General features: G+C 40.1%; 3 protein-coding genes across 3 annotated transcripts; 1 reads left to right on the forward strand and 2 right to left on the reverse strand.

Annotated features, from left to right (window-relative positions):
• The first annotated feature begins 335 nt into the window (after positions 1–335).
• Positions 336–22,328, forward strand: rb1 (retinoblastoma 1). Its single transcript, XM_086308377.1, has 27 exons — positions 336–859; positions 1,334–1,454; positions 2,366–2,469; positions 4,519–4,653; positions 4,754–4,792; positions 4,940–4,989; positions 5,232–5,342; positions 5,504–5,649; positions 5,731–5,808; positions 6,397–6,506; positions 6,599–6,676; positions 6,976–7,063; positions 7,156–7,272; positions 7,362–7,418; positions 7,706–7,737; positions 7,884–7,960; positions 8,111–8,331; positions 15,266–15,381; positions 15,670–15,812; positions 16,154–16,299; positions 16,416–16,520; positions 16,630–16,743; positions 16,867–17,015; positions 17,152–17,182; positions 17,418–17,560; positions 19,826–19,872; positions 20,189–22,328. Exons 1-27 carry the CDS (start codon positions 750–752, stop codon positions 20,257–20,259), a joined length of 2,739 nt encoding a protein of 912 aa, XP_086164503.1. The 5' UTR covers positions 336–749; the 3' UTR covers positions 20,260–22,328.
• Positions 8,214–10,154, reverse strand: LOC147320418 (lysophosphatidic acid receptor 6). Its single transcript, XM_086308376.1, has one exon. The coding sequence runs from the start codon at positions 9,841–9,843 to the stop codon at positions 8,851–8,853; it is 993 nt and encodes a 330-aa protein (XP_086164502.1). The 5' UTR covers positions 9,844–10,154; the 3' UTR covers positions 8,214–8,850.
• lpar6b (lysophosphatidic acid receptor 6b) lies at positions 11,798–14,056 on the reverse strand. Its single transcript, XM_086308375.1, has one exon. The coding sequence runs from the start codon at positions 13,630–13,632 to the stop codon at positions 12,559–12,561; it is 1,074 nt and encodes a 357-aa protein (XP_086164501.1). The 5' UTR covers positions 13,633–14,056; the 3' UTR covers positions 11,798–12,558.
• Positions 22,329–22,927: the final 599 nt, after the last annotated feature.

Below are 22,927 nucleotides of genomic sequence, written 5' to 3' on the forward strand. Positions count from 1 at the left end.
CTGCATTTAATAACCTCTACCGGGAAGCCTTAACATCGTTGTTTTTTTGTTTTTACATATTACTTTAATCTAACATGTATTATTGCAGAGGCACAGCCTCCACTCCCGAAATAGTGCAGCCTGTAAGTGCCACATAAACTAATTGAGGAACACGACATGAGTAAATAAATCCTTCCGATAATAAGCAGAAGGTTTACATGTTGTGGGTTGCAGGTGTATATACAGGGGCTATATTACTACTTCTGTTCCAGGCGCGTTCGAGGTCGAACAGGATGTTGCGTAGACTTTTTTTTCCCGCGTTTTCCAGTCCTCGGGTTGGGTTAGTTCGTTTGCAGTTTGTCACGTGATCCCGGCGTAACGCTACATCGGTCTGTTTGCAATGACAGACCTCTTGTCTATGTGTGAGAAGTTATAAATCGGTTGTTTGACAGAGGTTCTGACAACACAGAGTTTAAACAGAGACAGACGATCGCAAAAACACAGATGAACAAAGTCGTGTGCACAGGTTTTTGAGCACTAACCGCCGAGTACTCGTAACACCATTGCAGCGTCGCCAACGGCGCTTCACCGCGCAGTACGTTGATACAAAACGAGCATCCACAAATCTACAGTTGCAGGAAGTCACTGAGGTTTTGTTGTCACGGAACTCTTGAAGTGGGATTTACACTTAGTAAACAATATCAGTCGGCTTTAAAACATATTCGAGTTTTATCTGTTAATTATTGGCTGTTACGTTACCGGATACTAAGATGCCTCCTAAAAAACGCAATTCTGGGGCGACACAGAGCAAAGAGATGAAACCCACTGCTGAAAATGCCTCTCCAGAGAAGAAGGAGAGTCCTGAGTTATCTCTTAAAAAGTAAGAGAAGTAATGATCGCCTCTCCGTCAAGCCACAGTAGCTTCAGTTTGTGGCTTTGGAAAATTACAAAAAACAAAAAAAGTTGACATTGTAGACAGATATTTTGGTCTTTCCCCCAGCTACGTTTATCTTGCTCGCTAGCTTGTGCGACTAAACGTCAGGATGATCTGTTAGCTGTGTCCACCGGCCTAATAACAGCGAGTTTAAAAGCATCTTTAGCCCCATACAACTGGTCAAAGAGTGTAACTATTAAGTAATGAATGAAACTTGAAATGTAGCATGGGTATAGCTCTCAAACACAGCCGGTGTTTGAGCGCTATACCCTACCTACTATACCCTGTACCCTGCTCAGACTGACTGGCAGTCAGAGTACTTCACAAGACAAGACCTTTGTCTTGAGTGCAGTTGTTTTGATTTCCTGAAACCTTATTCGTGTTTTTCGTGGTTGCTAACCTCTGGTTTCCATCTTTTAGGCACGGAGACAAGGATGCTGAGTTTGTGACTCTGTGCAAGAGCCTTCATGTGACTGACCCTGTATGTGATCGAGCCTGGACGCTGTGGGAAACCGTTCAGGAGTCCGTGGATGAAGCTGCTGTACGTATTTGCACCTACTGTAGTTCAGTAGTTCCACTCTACATTTATAATACTGCAATCCTGTCGCCTGTCCTGGAAAAAGCATGAGTGGAAATCGATCATTTAAAATTAGAACAGTATTTGGCCTAAAGCAATACATATTGCAGGATGGAATGGTGGTGCAGTGGTTATCACTGTCACCTCACAGCAAAATAAATCCAGGCTGTATGTTCTCCTGTTTCTGGTTGGGTTCTCACAGGGGTCAGAACAGAGACAGTCAGTTTGGTGATTCTAAACTGATTGACTTTATGCGTTAGCCCTGTGGCCTGTCAAGGGTGTTTAAATATAATATAACCCTCGCACACTGTTCAGTTCAGCATTATTTTTATTCATTAATAACAGTTTAGTCCATATGACCTTTCTCAAGTATAGAGAAACCAGGGTGTATCCAATCTCTCCTGCAAATCAGAGCTTCTACAACATTGTTGAAAGACATCCAAAAAGAAGACAAAGAAGAAGAAAAGTCCACAAACATGGCAAATCACAAGCTGTGGGAAGAAGACAACACAAAGTTAGTGACAGGCATGTAAATGCATGGGGAGCGAAAGAAAGTACAATTTGTACTGTTTGGGCCGTGAACCCTTTATGTAAGTTTTCTTTTTGCAGTACTGAGTCCAATTTTAAATCAAAGCTTACACACAGTATCCACTGTGCCTTATTGGTGAAATAGGATATTAGGAGGGCTAAGTATTTTTGCCTTTTAATCAGTAGCCAGGTACAGTCCAAAAATAATCATTTAAAAAGTACTGTAAGAAATAAAGTGGAATAGCTTTATAATCCCCTTAAAAACAGTTGCTCTTCCATTCCTAAAAAAAGGCGAAAAGGTGTGACATGAGCATCATCTAACATTGTTCTTTGTCATTTGGTTTCAGGACAGTCAGAAGAAGCTTTGGGGTGCTTGTCTGTTTGTGACTGTGACAGACATGGATGCCACCTGTTTCACCTTGACCCAGGTTCTGAAAGCAGTCTGTCTGAAGTAAGCGCTTGCTATGTTTTCTTGACAAAACATAACCACACAGTCCAACTGTTGGCATGAGATATTGGTGAATGTGAAATTTTGTTGGGTAGCTGATGACTTCAGCCTTGCTTGAGTATTAGCTGCTGGGATTTTCATTCTTTGGAAATAGGAAACTTTTTTTTTTCAGGGTAGCAGACAGAACTTTATTTGGGATTGCTCTTTGAAATAAAGTAGAAAAACTACAGGCTGTGTAAGAACATTAAACATGTATCCTCCTGCTACGTACTCCAGCTGTAGATAGATCTTTGTGTGTTCTCCCTTTGATGGATGGAAAAGCAGTCCAGGTACAGTGGGGCAAAAAAGTATTTAGTCAGCCACCGATTGTGCAAGTTCCCCCACCTAAAATGATGACAGAGGTCAGTAATTTGCACCAGAGGTACACTTCAACTGTGAGAGACAGAATGTGAAAAAAAAAAAATCCATGAATTCACATGGTAGGATTTGTAAAGAATTTATTCGTAAATCAGGGTGGAAAATAAGTATTTGGTCAATAACAGAAATACAACTCAATACTTTGTAACATTACCTTTGTTGGCAATAACAGAGGTCAAACGTTTACTATAGGTCTTTACCAGGTTTGCACACACAGTAGCTGGTATTTTGGCCCATTCCTCCATGCAGATCTTCTCGAGAGCAGTGATGTTTTGGGGCTGTCGCCGAGCAACACGGACTTTCAACTCCCGCCACAGATTTTCTATGGGGTTGAGGTCTGGAGACTGGCTAGGCCACTCCAGGACTTTCAAATGCTTCTTACGGAGCCACTCCTTTGTTGCCCGGGCGGTGTGTTTTGGATCATTGTCATGTTGGAAGACCCAGCCTCGTTTCATCTTCAAAGTTCTCACTGATGGAAGGAGGTTTTGGCTCAAAATCTCACGATACATGGCCCCATTCATTCTGTCCTCAACACGGATCAGTCGTCCTGTCCCCTTGGCAGAAAAACAGCCCCATAGCATGATGTTTCCACCCCCATGCTTCACAGTAGGTATGGTGTTCTTGGGATGCAACTCAGTATTCTTCGTCCTCCAAACACGACGAGTTGAGTTTATACCAAAAAGTTCTACTTTGGTTTCATCTGACCACATGACATTCTCCCAATCCTCTGCTGTATCATCCATGTGCTCTCTGGCAAACTTCAGACGGGCCTGGACATGCACTGGCTTCAGCAGCGGAACACGTCTGGCACTGCGGGATTTGATTCCCTGCCGTTGTAGTGTGTTACTGATGGTGACCTTTGTTACTTTGGTCCCAGCTCTCTGCAGGTCATTCACCAGGTCCCCCCGTGTGGTTCTGGGATCTTTGCTCACCGTTCTCATGATCATTTTGACCCCACGGGATGAGATCTTGCGTGGAGCCCCAGATCGAGGGAGATTATCAGTGGTCTTGTATGTCTTCCATTTTCTGGTGATTGCTCCCACAGTTGATTTTTTCACACCAAGCTGCTTGCCTATTGTAGATTCACTCTTCCCAGTCTGGTGCAGGTCTACAATACTTTTCCTGGTGTCCTTCGAAAGCTCTTTGGTCTTGGCCATGGCGGAGTTTGGAGTCTGACTGTTTGAGGCTGTGGACAGGTGTCTTTTATACAGATGATGAGTTCAAACAGGTGCCATTCATACAGGTAACGAGTGGGGGACAGAAAAGCTTCTTACAGAAGACGTTACAGGTCTGTGAGAGCCAGAGATTTTCCTTGTTTGAGGTGACCAAATACTTATTTTCCACCCTAATTTACGAATAAATTCTTTACAAATCCTACCATGTGAATTCATGGATTTTTTTTTTTTCACATTCTGTCTCTCACAGTTGAAGTGTACCTCTGGTGCAAATTACTGACCTCTGTCATCATTTTAAGTGGGGGAACTTGCACAATCGGTGGCTGACTAAATACTTTTTTGCCCCACTGTATAGGCTCCAGGTCCACTGTTCATCTCTCAGTTGGATAGTTTGTGAAACAGATTGATGGACGAATGGATGAAAGTTACTTCGATGCTAATTCCATCTTTTCTTTTGTAGCGTCAAACAATTTATAGATCTGGTGAGGAAGTTGGATGTGAACTTGGATACGATAAGCACCAAGGTGAACTCTGCACTGTCACGGCTGGACAAGAAGTATGATGTGATGCTGGCTCTTTACCAGAGGTTTGAGAAGTAAGTGATCATACAAATAGATTGCATTGGATTAATGTAAAAATATTTGTAGTTTAAGTGTAAATGGGAAAAAAAAAAATGCAAATTTGTTCTGTTTCAGAACTTGCAAGAAAATTTTCAATCTGACGTCTGATGGGAAGTAAGTTGCAAACTTCTAAATGTGGGAAATATGTTGGTGACATTGATTATGTTATGATATTTATTGTCTTGTGTGTTAGCGGTTTTGCACTTGTTATGAAAGGTTGATGCTGCTGCGTGATTAATTATTTGGTGTATCATTTTCAAGGGAGAGGGAAACCGTGCGGACTTGCTGGACGATGTTTCTGTTGGCCAAAGGTCGGTTAAGCTTATGAATACATTAACAACAACAAGAACAAGTAGAATCAAGCTGTTAACACACGTTATGGAATTGTTTTCATGCCTCTCTGTCATCTTCTTTTCACCCTTCCTTCCTCCTTCGTGTTCAGCTGCAGATAATAGTTGAATTGGAAAATCATGGTTTAAGTTTTGTTGTTTTAAGAAGGCATCGGAATTGTTGTGACGATGCGTCTCATGTGTTGCATCTGTGCTGCGTGCAGGAAGGGCCTTACAGATGGAGGATGACCTGGTCATATCATTTCAGCTGCTTCTTTGTACGCTGGAGTTAATCATCAAGCGCTGCTCTCCAGACCTTCTGCAGCCTCTTTACAGTAAGCTTCAGTAGCATTTAATTTACACGTTCTTTGCTTTTAATGTTTTTATGACTTCAGATTGTACAATAAGTAAATGTAAAGTCAAATAATTACCATTTTTTTGTCATGAAAGTTTGGTTTAAAGCTCCTTGAGGTTTTATTTATTTATTTATTCTCAGAATCAGCCATCAGCAAAATTCAGAGCCCTCCAACACGAACATCTCGTCGCAACCAGAGCAAAACTAAATCCCGAGTTGTGGAGCCAGAGGTTGATGTACAGCTTCTCGAAACCTTATGCAAAGAGAATGAATGCAGTGCAGAAGAGGTGTGAAGACTTTAAAAAAAAATCTCATAGTCTTACTGGACAAACACAACTCAAAATGTATTTATGTGAATTTATTTGCAGGTGAAGAATGTATACCAAACCAGTTTCATGGCTTTCTTAGAGTCGATGGATCTTTCAAGAAGCCCAGATTTTCCTCAGGTAGGACGTCATTGTCAGAACACCTGCTCCACTGTTTGGTTTTATTCTCACTAACTGCATTTGGAGTTTCCATTCATTATCTCTTCCTGCCCGCTTCTGCCGCTGTAGAGAGTTTGAACGTCTGGCAGGTGTTGGTTGCGCTATTTGCTACCTATATGTGTTTGTTTTCACGTATATCGTGTTGGGTAAATGTGCACTCAAGCAGGAGGTCCTTTGTAGTGTGTCACTATAATGCAGAGACAGGATGCTACTGTTTGCTGACAGTGGTACACTCCTCTAAACGACTATAGTGAACACGGTGACGGGCAGATGGTGTGCATTTTTGCTTAGGTGTCTTAAATAAATAATGTACAAATGTCACCATGATAGGCTGTCATCAAAAGGCCTGGGTTACTCGGGGAAAAAACAAAGATTTCGATGAGTTTTTGGCGCTGGTTATTGCTTTGCCTGTTGTCTGGTTCAGGTGTAGAATAAGCAAAGCTTTGCCTTCTTCCAATCAGCTGTAATCTGAATCGGAAACCTTTGAGAGCTGTGTCTGTTGGCTTCTGCCTCACCGCGCGTTACTTTTTGCTGTGACTTTCAACCCAGGTGAATGATGTCGACCAACAATATGAAGAACACTACCTCAAGAGCAGAGACATTGACGGACGAATGTTTTTCAATGGAGACGAGACTGTTCTTGCACCTAAAGTCAAGATGTAATCCCTTTTTTCTTCAGCGTACAGTGTTTAGATGTTGAGTTCTTAAAATAACTTAAAGAAGATGTTCAATAATCTTTTCCTGCATTCAGATCACAAGTGGAGAGAACACCAAAGAAGAACCTGTCAGATGAAGATGGAGTACTCGTCCCTCCTCAGACACCCATCAGGTGGGCACTTAGCAGTTCCTCACTGACTGTATCTATCATTCTTTGTCTAGCGGGAAAGGACAGAGGTCTCATGTTTGCTTCTGCAGTATTGTGGGGGGGGGTTTAAGCACTGTTTAGATACTCACCTCTCAATATGTACATTTGTGCATTTCTGTGATGATTGTTTATTTCCCTTTAAGTTGCCAGCAATTTAAATGACATCTCTAAGATGCAGATTATAACCTTACTTGATTGAAAAGGACCTTATAGTCCTTGTCTGATTTTTTTCTTTTTCTTTTTCTTTTCTAATCTCCCATCAGAGCTGCCATGACCTCCATTCAACTGCTGAGGGGTGATCTCACTTCCAGTGGGGACCAGCCATCTGCTAATTTGGTTACATATTTCAAAGTGGGTCTTTAGAAATTTGCCTCTAATTAAAAGATAAAACTGCAGATTTTCAAACATACCTTTCTCTCTCCCTCTCGCTATCCCTTCATCAGCACTGCACAGTGGATCCGACGCAGGATGTGCAGAAGCGCTTGGAGACGCTTGGACAGGTGTTCAGTCAAAGATTCGGTCAGGCGGTCGGCCCACGCTGCGTAGTGTACGGCAGGCAGGTATGGAGACGAAAAGGAGGAACAATGGCAACATGTTGTCCCTCATATTCTTTTGTTTTTATCTGAATTGAGTTGTTTTTCTCTTTCAGAGATTCACCCTCGGTGTCAGACTGTATTACAGAGTAATGGAGGAAATGCTGAAATCGGTACAGTTTTTTTTTTTCCCTTCTTTTTTTTAAACTGGTGGGTTAAGAGAATTTTACTGTTTTGTTTTGGATGTTTACCTTTAATTTCAAATCTATCTGATAAGATTTATAGACATCAGTCACCAAATTATTATACAAGAGTTTTCTTTTTTCTTTCTTTTATCCTATTTAAACTTTTATCAATTAAAAGATAAATCCCACTCTAGGAAGAAAATATTTTTGGTAAATCTTAACGTTGAGGTCTTATTTTTTTTGGGTGTTTTTTTGTTTTTGTTTTTTTTCCGTAGGAAGAGAAGCGCCTGTCTGTGCAAAATTTCAGGTATGTTTTTTTTTTCTCCACTTTTATCAGAATAGTGGGAATTATGACTCTAATCCATGTTGGTGCATTGGAATTGCATGCATGCTTTCTATTGTTTTGACACACACTTTCTTCCATGGAGCTGAGTCATTTGATTTCCTTTCCAGTAAACTCCTGAATGACTCCACATTCCACACATCGCTTTTGGCTTGTGCTTTGGAGGTAGTCATGGCAACATATGGAGGCATGTCCTATAACTTTCTTATAAATGAATAATAATATAGCTCTTTATGAAGTATTCTGTATTTTTGGTCATCTGTTATCAGTAATTAAAGTTTTACACATCTTTTACGTGTGACCAATTCTAATGTTGTTCTTTGCTCCACATGATTAGAGAGCAGTTTCAAAAATGGAGGGTACAGCCATGGAGGAGCCGACTCAGCCGAAACAGATGTGTGTTTCCCCTGGATACTAAATGTGTTCAACCTGACCGCCTTTGATTTCTATAAAGTTATCGAGAGCTTTATCAAGGCCGACCCCACGCTAAGCAAAGAGATCGTCAAACATCTGGAGACCTGCGAGAACCTCATCATGGAGAGACTTGCATGGAGGACGGTCAGTTTGATCTTTCATTGCTATTAGACTAGGATGCCAATAATATCACAGCATTTCACAGAGATTGATGTATACATGACATAGAGACGCTTTGGATATCAATCATTTAGGATTTATTGGCCCAAAAGAAGCAGATTGTTGTCACTGTTTAAGAGTCACTTAAATAATAATAATAATAATAATAACAACAATAAGAATAATAAAAGGAGATTCTACATAAATCCTGCTTTCACTACTGATCTCATTCCATGTCAGCATTTCCCAAACATACGAAGCTGCTTTGCCAAAAATAAAATGATTTCACAGTGCTTCTTTACTCTGACTGCTCCACACGTGGGGCACACACACACGGAAACTGAAAACAACAACAGATTACACTTTTAACATACACAAAGGTGGTTATGGTTTCACTATAACGGAAAAAAAAATATAGGTAACAGGATACTTTTTGCAAATTGACAAAAGTACAGTAAAGCAATCTAATGCTTTTGTTAATAAAGAGGTCTTACAGTACTTGTGTCACCGGCTACCACTGCCTCCACTACTGGGCACCTCCCTGTGCACCGGGCTGCTGGAGAAATAGTAGATGAGTGGGTTGAGGCAGCAGTTGAAACTGGCTAAGGAAAGGACCACAGGATGCATAGCCTTGGTCGCCTTGGCCAGGCCACAATGTGGCAACAGCTTCATGTGTGTGAGAGTATATCCCAGCAGGTTGATGTGATAGGGGAGAAAGCACAGGAGAAACACACCCAGCACTGAGTAAATAACCCTTAGAGTGTGCAGATGGCCGTGGCGGTTGCTGCGGCAGCGGTGTCTCATCTTGCTAAGGACACTCAGCACCCGGCAGTAGCTGTAGAGGAGTACAAGAGTGGGCAGCAGAAATGACCCCAGGGCTATGCCCAGGAATAACAGGATAAGGGTGCGATGGTGTCGTGAGGACGGATCCAGCAGACAGGCCTTGTTCTGGTGAGAAGCCGCTAACCGCAGCGCAGGCAGACACACACTGAGCCCCAGAACCAGGCACCAGATCCCTCCGCTCACCACCCGTGCGGCACGCAACCTGCGCAGTGTCGATGCCAGGGGGTGCACTACAGCAAAGTAACGGTCCACAGCAATGCACACCAGGAAGAAGATGCCCCCATACAGGCTGATGTATTTGAGAGTGAATGTGATCTGGCAGTAAGCTGGCCCAAGAGTCCAACTGGGGCTGTCCTCTGTCTTGGAGGACAAGGCTTGAGCCTTTTGGTGGTAGTAGTAGATTCTCAGAGGTAGAGAGATGACAAAAAACAAGTCAGTCGTCGATAGACTGGCCATGTAAATGGCTGTGCTGTTCATGGTACAGGGAGACAGACACAGTCTGCGCAGAACCAGGCTGTTGGTGGCCACCCCCAGCAGGAAGATGACACTGTAGGATACTTTGTAGAAGGTGAAGCGGTAGCTTATATCGACAGTACAGTTAGACAAAAGTGAGACCGGCTTGGCTGTCAAATCAGTCATATTCCACTGCTCCATGTCTCAAAATGATTTGACCACTTCCAGCACGTCAAATTGTTATGGTCTTATATCTGGAGGAGGGTTTGATCGGTTGAAGAGGGCATATGTGACGAAAGATCTGCTGGAGCAGTTAAACGTGTAGTAAGTTAAAACTTAATCAAACAAAACAAATTTTTTTTTAAATTGAAATGCAAATTTGCTGAGATGACACGAATACACATCCGTATATATTCCGCTGTATGTTATATAGAAAACAAATTGATTTTGCCAATAAATTTTTACCAGCAGCTTCCTGCTTGTAAAGAAACAAAGCAAACATTTGGTGTCATTACATGCATAAAGCCAACCGAAAAAGCACTTAACTGATGTATTTCATTACATTGACAGATTAAATACACATTTACCAGAGCCCATAAAATCAATCTTTATTTTTTTTAATTGAGATTTTATAATTGAACTAAGTTTGCACTGCATAGGCAATCAGGTGAGCATTTTTCCGGTTGTAAAGGCAGAGTCTGATTATAGCTTTTTACAATTGTTTGTTGTGTGTGATCATGATTAAAGTTTATCTTTTTTTTCTTGCCAGCTCATCTATAATGTAGGTCATTAAAGAACCGATTCAGTCACAAAATGAGCATCAATAGAAGAATAAAAAATATATATATTTCTAATATCTAAAAACTAACTTTAATTCAAATTTGGAAATAACTTTTCAAAATTAAAATAGGTGACAAATTCTCTTTCTCATAGCGTTATTATTAAGACAGATGTTTTTAATTCGATGACCTGTCAGATTTAAAATAGAGGACCCCATCTTTAAATCTGTATGGATATTACAAATTATTCTGCAAAAGTTTGAGCAATTAATATGCTTAATTTAGAGAAAAAGATTATACTTAATTTTACAGTTGCCACAACCAAAGAGAATATTTAAAGGTAGAATTTAGTCACTCACCAGTAGCAGGATGGGAGCATTGTCAGTGTGATTAAAGGTATTTTTCCAGTCAGCTGGTGTTTAACTGTGGCTAGCTTGTCAGGATGCTGCAGTTGGGAATCTGCCGCTGACTGAAGCAGTTCACACCTAGACACCAACAGGTCAGGGTCTCTCTCTCTCTCTCGCCCTCTCTCTCGCCCTGTTCCTCTAATTTATAGCTGACTGATTACTTTTAATGACGTTTTTTAGAGGGATACAAGAGTTCTAATCTCTAGTTTAGCCTACAGGTTGTCAGATGTCAATTTAAATTTTTTTTCATTGACCTGAAAATTGTCAGATTAACTTTCGGGTTTTTTGTAGGCGTTCTGGTAGGATTGCATTTATATAGCGCTTTTCTAGACACTCAAAGCGTGTTACAACACCTTGTTTACAACACCTTGTTATGAACTTATGTGAGTGACTAGAGTTAATCATAAACTGTAGCTCATAAAGTAAAAGCAATAATTCACTGAAACAAGGGGCTGTAAGCAGTAGTGCCACTTGCGTGTCAGTCCATGAACACATAAAAATTAAAAATCCCTGTGAGTGCATACAAAGTTTTATTATTTGTATTTGTAATATGTTCTTGTGCTGTAATGTGCAGAACTTTTCTTATGGTTTGTATAAAATTAGTTTATCTTTTTGGGAAGTTGATCAGCATACAATGATCTGACCAAATACTGCTCTACAAAAACCCCCTCTAGACTGTTTTATTACCCTTTCCCTCAAGAGGCAAGTTGTTTCTTGCCTGCTTTAGTTTTACAGCCCTTTCTCATCATTGCTGGTGAGGTGATGAGTCTAACCATGTCAGTACAGACCCTGAGGCTGTCGGCAGGTATGTGCAGTGTTCAGTCTTGCATCACACAGCTTGTCACAAGCATGGAAGAAATATACACATCGTTGCTATGAAACTTATGTTTTCACACAGTGTGAGCCTGGATCCGGTCTAAATTAGTTTTTCAGGATTTCCAACAAATTTTAGGAACTTGGAAAATCTATATTGTGTGTAGGTTGAGTTTTTTACGGTTCCAGTGTTGTTGTATATGCAGAAATGATGACATTTTGACCTACTTTTCTTTTTCTAAAGACCATCAGTTTTGTTGGAACACTTTTCATTTATTACCAACACATGTAATGAAACAATTTAAAACTTTATAAATGTATTGTGCACTGAGGGGCCAACCACACACATATGACTAACCAGTCTAGATGACTTATTTAGCTGGGAACAGTGAAAGCCACATGGGGAAAAAAATTCTTCCAAGATAGGGCCAAGTATTTCACAACCTACCGCTTGATCAAACAAGTATTGAATTCAATACACAACACTTCAAAATGTTACAAAAATATTTAATTCACTTTCAGAATGGGAATCAAAGCTTTTATAGAACATGATTCTCTAAAAACTTCTTAAAAACCTCAATACACATAAAACAAATACTTGAAAACCGTACAGGGCAGTAGATGTAAAGAGTTGTAATACTGGTTCAGCACTGTCAAATTAGGGTTTTTCTTAAAGGTGAGTCTTCTCTGTAAAAGAAGTTCTTTCTTTGTGTTAGTACCTATTGTTGACTGAATCATTATCTTCCCGTCTAAAGTCTCTGTTGTGTCCGATAGGTGAGCCGGACTCCCTAGTAACCATTTTGTTTATGTTGTTTTTCTAAGGCACTCTGCTTTCACCCATGTCCTCTGATTTGAATCAAGTTTTGTCAGCCATACTCGCTTAAGTCAAATTTGTAGCTCACATTACCAGGCTGTCTTTAGACCGTGGACTCATTGTCAAATATTTTGGGTCTCAGACTTTTCAGCGTCAAACTCTTGGGTGTTGAACTTGGGCTGCTTTGCAAGCTGTCCATCTGTAGTCTTTCGAATAGCCTGGCACCATTTTGCCATGCTGAAGACTTTCGTTTAATGGAGCTTTGAATGGCCTCTGAAGTGAAGTAGTAGACAACTGGATCAAAGCAGCAGTTGGTCACCGCTATGCACAGAGCGATGGGGTAGATGGTTCTTACAACATGTTCTGCAAAGCATCCCTTTAGGATTTTGGAGCGGACCAAGGTGTAGAAGATGAGATTCACATTGTAGGGAATGAAACAGAAGCAGAAGATGAGCAAATGCACAAAGACCATCCTCAGGATTTTTGCTTTGTTGAGGTTTCCTCCGCGGCTGATGGTTTTGGGGTTCCTCAGTATCCTTAGCACCATGACAGAGCAGAACACATTCAACATCAGTGGGATAAGGAAGCCTGCAGTCTCAATAAACATCACCACCCACGAAAGCTCAGCCTTCCATTGTTTTTTTGAGTAGTTTTCAAAGCAAAACTGTGGCGTTGAGTTTACCGAACCCGAGTTAGTATTGTTCGGTGAAGTGGTGTCCAAAAAGACCCCAGTGGTTATACCTCCAGAGAGAATGATCACCCAAACTGTAAGGCAGGCCAGCTTGGCATTTTTCCTCGTACGAATTGTTTGGGACCGAAATGGATACACAATTGCTAGGAAACGATCGACACTGATGCAGGTGAGGAAGAGGATGCTGCCGTACATGTTGGTGTAGAATAGGGCCACGGAGATCTTACAGAGCGCACTTCCAAAGAGCCAGTCACGTTTGATGAAGTACACAATCCGAAAAGGCAGGCTGAGGACAAAGAGAGAGTCCGAAACCACGAGGTTCATCATATACGTCGTGGTCTCATTCCGTATCTTCAGCGTACAGCCAAAAATGTACACAGCCACCGCGTTGAAGGTAAGTCCGACTACAAACACCATGGAGAAAACCGAGGCGTAGAGATTATACTTGAAGTTGTCACTCTTGTTGCAGTCCGTGCTGTTATCCATCTTTAAACCAGAGTGTACACTTACAGTGGAAAGAGTGAAAAGGTTCTCCTTACTCACAGTTGGTGTTCGTTATGCTATGAAAAAAAGAAGGTATACAGCAGCTCCTTGATATACCATCCAAAGTCCTTTCCATCTACTTGTCCTGCTGTGGCAGCTGTCCTGTATGTGCAGCGATGGTCATTTAAGTGGAGCTTTCATTGTTTTCAGTCGTCCTCACAAAACAAATGTATTAAAAGAGAAGAGTCGTGCTTTTTTTCCCCCTTTAGCTCTGTGAACACTTTAGTGGGTCTCCACTTGTCTCGTTCTTCTCTGTGTTGTTGAAGTCCCAAAGGCACGTGCTGATCGTCACTCTGCTCCTGCTGGATTGTAAATCAGAAACCTCACAGCAGCCTGGATGGCAGAGCCTCTGACACAGGGAACAGAGCAGGCTGTCGAACCACTGGGAGGAGCCACCGCTGGGGCCAAAGTCCTCCCATTCAAATGTCTTTCATTTGCTTTTGCAAATAAAAAGCATTTGAATAATGGAACAATAAAATGTGTTCTGTAATTTTCACATTTCAGTAAGATAAGTTTTAGTAAGTTTTTTGTTGTGTGTGTTAGATTGTCCTTGCTGCCTGCCATAGGGGTCTTTTCATCATCTTCCCGAAACATCAAAGCATTTATCAGGAGATTTTCTTATTTGTTTAATAGCACAGTGCATGTTTTTGTCTTTCAGTGCTCTTACTAGTGTCATTTGGAGTATTTTAAATTAAAATAAATAAATAAATAAGAGCATGACTCATCTGTAGTTGAATGTATTATGTAGTGTTGTAATATGTTACGACCTGATAATCAGCTGTGAGGATAGATAACCACTGATAGATGTCAGTGAATGTTCTTATCCAAATGTACTTTTGAAATGTTGGTGGCGTAAGCGGGGTGTGGCAGGCATGATGCATGAATGTACCATAAGCCATACTTACAAGTCCATACTCGCAGTTACTGTGGGAGCTGCTGAGTTGTAAACCACTCCTCACTTCCCTGTATGAGCTCATATCAGTTTGCTTTTTTACTGGTGTGACGGTTGCGTGCTGAGATTCACGTGCAACCTTCACTTTCACTGTCTTTTCATCTTGATTTAGAATTGTGCATGTTAACATAGATTTAGCTTTTTTTTTTTTTTTTCTTCTTTGGTATTTAGAGAAAATGTATTTTTAATTTGAAGTTATTATTTGTTTAACAAGCTTAACGAGTCAGTCAAATGCATTCAGAGTCAGACAGGATACTGTAGGGTGTGTGCTTGGGTCAACATAAAATGAGGAACAGATTTATAATACATGTATAGATTTGACTTATCAGTTGGCTGTTTTGCAAGGGACATTTCACATGTAAAATACCTCTAACATCATTTCTGCACATGTCTTCTACTTAATATACCAGGAAAAAACCCAAAAAGGAACTAATTGCCTGATCAAGACATGATCTCCAACCTAACAGGATTATTATATTACATTATTATGTGATTGCCAAATGAAATAATTTCTTTTTGCACCTTTTTAAAATTCCTGCTTGAATGAAAGGAAAATGAAAGTTGTGATGGACAGGATATAAATGGAAATGGTTAAATATAAAGTAAATGTTTGTGTCTCTGCAGGGCTCCCCACTATTTGAGCTTCTGAAACAGGAACATGAGAGCGGAGGAGCAGAGCAGGTGGAGACCCCAGCTAATTTCAGTCAACCGCTGCAGCACAACCACACCGCAGCCGACCTGTAAGTCATCCCGCGGCTTTCGATCAGTTTGTCTTTTGATTTTGAAAGAACACCAAACCTACTGACTAATCAAAACAGCACAGCCTTGATGAATACGTCATAGATGAGCAGATAAGCATCAATAATATTTTGTTAAATTCCACAGCCCCCCCCCTCTTTCTTTGATTTTTTTTTTAGCTTTGAGGAAGAGCTTTCTTTTGTTTTACCCGTCCATTTAAGGTTCGTGGTTAGGGGAAAGTTTCATGTTTATTGACATATGAAACTGGTTCCTGTGCTCTCCCCGCACAGATATTTGTCCCCCATGCGCCCAGGCCTGCGTGTATTACCTCCTGAGTCCAGCTGTCAAACTTCCTCTCAGCCTGCCTCACAGCCAACCAGCCAACCTCCACGACCCCTGAAGTCCAACTCTCTCAGCCTCTTCTATAAAAAATGTAAGTCACTGGTAGAGTTTGCACTAGTCAAAAATAATTGATGGTGGTGGTCCTGCCTAGCAATAAAGTAATCTTTTAAAGTAGTAATGTTGTGATGGATGGAGTAAATAATGGGAAAAATAACAAGTTAATAGGAGAAAATATTAATGCAATTGTATAAAATAACATTGTTTGATATTTTCTTTAAAGTATTGCAGATACAGTCAGGTGTCCCCACATTTTCATTAACCAATTTTTTTTATTCTTATATTATTATTGTTACATTTTTATTAAGATAAGAGGTTCCATTCATTATTCTATCACACTAGACGCTCTAATCCTCTGGTTTTGTTTCTCTGTAGTGTACCGTTTGGCCTATACAAGGCTGAAGATGCTCTGCTCCTACCTGCTGTCCTCCCACCCTGAGTTTGAGCCCATAATATGGACTCTGTTCCAGCACACTCTGCAGCATGAGTACGAGCTGATGAGAGACCGTCACCTCGATCAGGTAAGCTGGAAATATGTCGCTCTCACTATTTGTTTCTGTCCCTCGTCTCCTGTTATTGCCCTCCTCCACATTTCTTATTTATTTTTCTCTGCTAAATACGTTGTATGTTCCTGTAGTTGATGATGTCTGCCATGTATGCCATATGTAAAGTGAAGAGCGTTGATCTGCGCTTCAAGACCATTGTCACAGCATACAAAAACATGGCCAACACCAGCCAAGAGGTAAAACAGCCTGTTACAGTTTCCATAAAAACTCACCGAGTCGGCTGAAGTTTTGCTGATGTAATCGTGTTTCATGTAGAACTGTAACAAAACACTTTGAATGTTGCAGACCTTCAAGCACGTGTTGATCACTGAAGGCCACTACGACTCCATCATTGTCTTCTACAACCAAGTGTTTATGCAGAAGCTGAAAACAAACATCCTGCAGTATGCTTCTACCAGGGTGAGCTACATCTGCAGTAGTCATTGGTGACGGTGGGGTTTTAATGCACATATATATATAAAAAAAAAAAAAAGTATTTCTACAAATTTCTCTCATTGTTTCTGCTGCTGTTTTCTTTTCTAGCCTCCGACACTCTCGCCAATCCCACAAATACCCTGCAGCCCCTACAAGTTCCCTAATTCGCCTCTGCGTGTGCCCGGTAGCAACAATGTCTACATCTCTCCATTGAAAAGCGCACGCATGTCTCCCGGTATCATGACCCCTCGATCCAAGTAAGTCCTGCATAATATTCATTGTCAAATAATTTTTGACAACGCTACTCCTGAACTAGAATGATATTATAGAATGATTTGAAATGAAGGCCTGTTTGTTTTGTACAATGCTCATTGGGGTTTTTTGCCCTTGCAGAATGCTGGTATCGATCGGCGAATCATTTGGGGTATGTTCATCTTAAGTTTGCTCTGTAGACCCAGAGAGTTGATTCTGTTCATCTGATTGCTTAGTCTGGATGTACAAAATCAACTTTCTCGTATTTTCTTACTTGGATTATCAAGCATGCATCAAAACATTTTGCTCTGTAGTGTAACAAAGGGCTGGTTTGATCTCTCAGCAGCTGCAGTGCCATTTATTTGTTTCCTCACTCACTCTTACTTCTGTTTTGTCTTCATTTGCAGCCATCAAATCGCTTCCAGAAGATCAACCAGATGGTCAACAGCAGTGATCGATCCCTAAAGAGGACTCTGGATCATGGCTCCACGCCAAAGCCTCTGAAGAGGTTACGATTTGATGTGGACGGGCAAGATGAAGCTGACGGCAGGTTGGTCACAAATGGTGCTTGTGTGCCAGATTATATTATATCATGTGGGGCAGCACAGCATTTTTGCACCATTATCCCGTCTCATATGAGACATGATTTACTATTTTAATTGGCTGTAGTTTTCATAAGTCAAAACATCACTCTCACCAAAATCACAAGAGTGAAAAATAGCCAACCAATGGCTTCGTCTGTCTTAAAAGCCAAAGATGATTAGCTGACAGAACAGCAACTGAAATAACAGTTTACAATTACTGTGAAAGAAAGGGACTGCACATGTGTACACAAATCAGAAAAAACATTTTTTAGCTTCCTTATATGTGTGAAAAGTTTATAAAATTGCATTCAGTTGCAGCAGCCTATAATTGGTCTTTGATAGATGTCAAATCTTTAAACAGTAAACTCTGTGTGTAGATTTTAGTTTTTCAGACTACCTCTCTGTGGGCTCATTATACCAAAAGCACTACATCACAAAAGTGACATCATATATCTGCTGGTTTTCACCTCTCACTTTTTGTAACCTTGAACAGGTGCCACAGCTGATGGCGCTTGTTTAAGATGATTGTGTAATTCATTTTTAATTAATTATTTACTCTAGTCACCATTTTTGATGACTTCTCCCATACCAGTGCTGATGTGGTTTTGTCTCAGTGGCGACATCTGTTATTACGTACAGCACTGCACCGAGTACTCGTAAATGGTACAAAGCTGTGGTGACGTCACTGTTTGACCAGTGCAGCAAGTATAATGGGCAATTGTCAAATATATTGTCAAACATTGTCCAACATCGTCCCACAAGAACACACTCTTTGACCTATATTAGGGGTCTACATTGCCTTCACCAGTGCAAAACCCTGTTTTGACTTTAAAGAACGAGTGTCAGGTTTCGCTCCAGAGGCACGGTGTCAGTTTTACAACTGAAAGGTGTAGGCTCAGCATTTGTTGGAGTTTCCCCGTCAGACTTCTAAATTTTGGGAGCATGATATAGCATAAGTTTGACCACAGTGGTGAAGTGGTTAACACTGTTGCCTCATAGTGAAAATGTCCTGTGTTCAAATTCCCTGTCTGTGTTTGTTTGCTTGCTTGTTCTTCCTCCCTTGAGTGAGTTCTTGCAGTACTCCAGCTTTTTCATGGGAGAAGGAATAATTGCTCATCATGTTGTGTTACTGGCACAAACCTGCTGTGCAAGTGGTTTTTGCGTGGCCTGCGAGACTTGTTCACGTCACGCACGCATTAAAACACAGACATATAGTTACATTTATTGTGTTCTTCCTTTATATCCCTGCAAATAGTCAGATGGCTAAAACTAAAAGACTAATACATATATTTCTTTTTCTTTATAAGCTGCTATACGATATGACCAAAATCTCATATCCTGATATAAAACATTTATCGTCCGATAACGATATAAATCACAAAAATGTAACATTTTCTGTAAATTCTGTGAATCTTGAGTAGCTGAAGTGTTTCCAGCTGGGCGTCGTGTATCTGGAGTCGAGTGTTTTACCAATGCATGAAACATTTTTAGACATAGGTTTTAACGGTCGCTGTTTTCTTTGCGGCGTGCTGCAGGGAAAAGCCCGTTTTAACGTTTGAGTCTAAGGTTTATTTTTTAGCACCTGACGGCTGTTTTTTGCTTCTCATCGGTAAATATCTGCATACTATTTCATGTGATTCAGTTTATTTTGAAAAGTCTCAACAGGATCTTGAGCTTTATTGTGAAAGGTTTATGTGGAAAATAAACAAGCGGACATGTGATGGTTTTACCGTCGTTGTTGTTAACGACAATGCATAAAAACAGGCGCTTGTCCGTCCTTAGTGTGGTTATATTAAATATAAGAGAAAGAGAGAACTTTAAGAAATTAATATAGCCACTACAGTGACCATCAAAACGATGAAAAAATATTGCCATAAACAGTTTATTTTGCAACACCACGAAGCAAACGATGGCGTAAAATGAAACGATAGACGTTTTTATATCGTCATCCGATATATATCATTATATCGAACAGCCCTAAGCTGCATATTTATTATTTAAGTAATCAATTACAAGCGCTATTAGCATCACTTGATGAACACTTATTTACAGATATGCACGACAGCACATTCCAGTGTCCCCAAAGTGCCACTGCACTACTTAAAAACAACAGCTATTCATTTTGAGATCAGCTTCTACAATTAATATGTAAAATTTCTGTTTTCACTGTATGATTCTGCAGTATGAAGAATGATTTCATTAACGCTTTCTTTATTTTATCTAAATTACAGCAAATCTGGAGGAGATTCTACACTGATTCAGAAGCTTGCAGAGATGAGTAAGTATTTGTATCAATAAAAGGCTTCAGGGGCTAAACCCCCCCACCCCCCATTAAGCTAAACATGTCTGTCAAAAACTACAGTTCCTCCAATCCCTACTTGAGGCTTTCTTCGAAAACGAGTAAATCCTTATAGACTCAATGTTAAAATGTCCCATGTACATATATAAGTAGACCGGACCATATATGTGGACTGTTGATTCCTGAAAAATCCAAATCCAGAAACCCTTTGTGCGACATCATGCTGGCTCCATCCATGTCATAGTCTGTAATTTAGCTATTTAGACTGATTTTCATCGCTTTTGTTTTCACGTAGGCTCCACTCGCAGTCGCATGCAGGAGCAAAAGATGAAGGAGGATGCTGAGTCGAGGATGGAAGAACTCTGAAATCTATTCAGCTGACCTGCACTGTTTGTCACAATGTGAACGTTATTTTCTGTTCACACCTGAAGTGAAACACACCTGTTTTTTGTACATTTAAAAGTGCTATTTTATTTTTTATTTAACTTTGAGGAGATTTTTGTGAATATAGAGGATGTTCACCTTTTTTGTTGATGCTTTATCTTAGTGTTTTTAATGAATTAGGGCTGTGTCAGTGATTTTCATTAAGTATGTTTGGTTTTAAGTATTTCAGTGCTATTAGTTCCTCTTCACTCATGTTTTAAGTAGTCTGGATAGCTTCTGACACACACTGCTGGTTTTCTCCGCCTCCAGAACTTTTCACGTCTCAAGCATAATGTCACATTCAAGTGTTAAATCATGGTTACTCTGTAAAGAGGAGTAAATATCAGCCTCAGAGAGACACCCGAATGTCTTTTAATGTAGTGTTTTTACTGTTAAAGTAATAATTTCAGTTGGCAGCGCACATAATGTCTTCTTAAGTTGGTGACATAAAATGAGTAGGAAAATTGAATTTGTTTTAAAAACATGTTGAGTTGCATAAAAATGTCTGACATCCTGACAAGATTTCTGCACCACTACTTCTTTATCTGAGCTACAATTATCAGACGAACACAGTCAAACTAAACAAAAACAGTCATTTTCATGTTTTCATTGAACACACCGGCTGGAAACACCAACAACCTTTACCAGATGTTTCTTGCTGCTTATGAGACAACTGTGAGAAAACTTGAACAACTCTCCCCAGCAAACCAGTTTTAATTCATCGGTGATTCTGTGATGTTGTCATTGCTTTGTATTATTTTGTTGCAAGAGTCAGACATTCCTAGTTAAGGTCAGCTGCTGTCTTGACTTCTTTAGTAAAATTTCTGGTATAAGTTTGAATTGTTACCTAAATTCTTCCAACACAGCCTCACTGCAAAAAGGCAGCTACAAGCCACGATGATCCCTCCTCCATGCTTCACAGTCTAGATTTTTTTAAACAAAATATCTTCCTTGCATTTCTTTCCTCCAGATGTAGTTGTGTGCATTTTGCCAAAAGATTTAGAACATTGAACATTTAGAACACTAATTTCGAACATTGTCCCAAAGTATCTCTTTCTTAAGAAGAGCAGACATTGTGTGGTTTGACTTATAGAAAGGGACAACCCACACTTTCAATCGCCTCAATAGTAACACCTCAGAGTAGTTTTTGCACAAGTCGGTGGTGTCTATTCTGTGTGGTCAGTGAAAGCATGAGAAGTACAGTTGTTTTTGTATGTTTAGTGAAATATCTTTTGTCTATAATTTTGACATGGCTGAAGATCATACTATGCTTTGAGTAATCTAAGGATAAAAATCCCACTAATTCAGGTGCAAGTTTTTATTTTCACTGTAGTTTCAGATGATTTCCCTTCGGTGTAATGTGTAGTTTTATGGTAACTTTTGCTTTCTTTTTGGGATGGTTAATAAATGCAAATAAAGGGGTTATTTGTTATGAGTTAAAGAACTATGTTTTCTATATAATTTACACTCATTAGATTGGCTCTTGTCATTTTTGCAAATGGGGATAAGGAGAATTCTCAGAAAAGGAGGGAAAATGAAGACACTAATTTTAAAGTGAAATGTGTTTTTAATGTGCTGAAGTGTAGTACATACAGGTCACCACAGAGATCAGCCATGTGTTTTCATTCAGCATAGAGTAGCCAAAGGTGGTGTGCAGTGACCACCTGATAGAGTAAAGAGCACCACTGTGTGTACTCATAATAGACTCCCACGTCCCTGTGAAGGTACGCGAGAGGACATGTTATTGGGCAGTTTAGTTTTGCTTTGCTTTGCTTTGGATGTGGGGAAAATAAGATTTTAGTACCATTTTGGAAATGTGTAGACGTTTTTAATAAACCACAGAATATTTGTTACTTCTTGTTCAGCTTCATCTTGAAAGTCGTGTCTTAGATCTCCCCAGTGCTAACATGAAAGCTCAAATAGATTATAGTTTAGGGCATTTAGACCAAACCAGCACAGTCCCTTTTCTTCACCAAATTCTGCTGTAATTATGAACCAATAAATACTAAATCTTTGACCAAAACATATCGACCTTGTGTTTGTTCCTGTTCAACCAGAAGAACAGCAGTCTCAGTTTAGAGCTCATCTTAAAGTCTACAGAGGTAGTTTTACTCCCTCTGCTGTTCAGAATTATGTTTGCAAGAAGCTGAAGTCAGTCGGTTTCACTGTTAATCAGTTAATCAGTGTGCCAGACTAGTCAAACTCTAACTTTCTAGCACTGTACAGAAGTTTAACTACACATTTAATCCTTGAGATATCCTAATATAAGAAAAAGAAGTTCATTCTCAACAGTATGTCTCAGTCTTTTCTATGTGATAAAGAAATCCTCTTGTAGCCAATGATATAAAAGTGTTTTCTCTGTGCTGCTAACAGGATTATTAATTCTGACAATCATTTTACATCATGGATAACTACACATTAAAACTTGTTTGACCATCATTTAAACATAGCACATGCTTTCTTTTACGAGTGCGGTACCATCAGCTGCTTGGTAGACATTTTTGTAGTAAAGGAGTATAGGGATGTATTTCTGTTTCTAAAGTAAACGTAAACGAAATAACAAATTTGGACCAAAGCCATGAGCGCACACAGTGTAGCTGGAGCTATGAGT

Source organism: Aulonocara sp. 'chitande type north' Nkhata Bay, linkage group LG10, assembly GCF_057382095.1.
Source record: "Aulonocara sp. 'chitande type north' Nkhata Bay isolate Kocher_YH1m ecotype deep benthic linkage group LG10, A_spYH_male_GT1.1, whole genome shotgun sequence".
NCBI lineage: Eukaryota > Metazoa > Chordata > Actinopteri > Cichliformes > Cichlidae > Aulonocara > Aulonocara sp. 'chitande type north' Nkhata Bay.

Bases quoted from the DNA above. Each gene is read 5' to 3' on its own strand.
- rb1 (XM_086308377.1), top strand. From the start codon at position 750: ATGCCTCCTAAAAAACGCAATTCTGGGGCGACACAGAGCAAAGAGATG. The intron at 7,064-7,155 runs GTGGGTCTTTAG...TCCCTTCATCAG, and splicing joins ATTTGGTTACATATTTCAAA to CACTGCACAGTGGATCCGAC. The intron at 16,521-16,629 runs GTAAAACAGCCT...TGAATGTTGCAG, and splicing joins TGGCCAACACCAGCCAAGAG to ACCTTCAAGCACGTGTTGAT.
- LOC147320418 (XM_086308376.1), bottom strand. From the start codon at position 9,843: ATGGAGCAGTGGAATATGACTGATTTGACAGCCAAGCCGGTCTCACTT.
- lpar6b (XM_086308375.1), bottom strand. From the start codon at position 13,632: ATGGATAACAGCACGGACTGCAACAAGAGTGACAACTTCAAGTATAAT.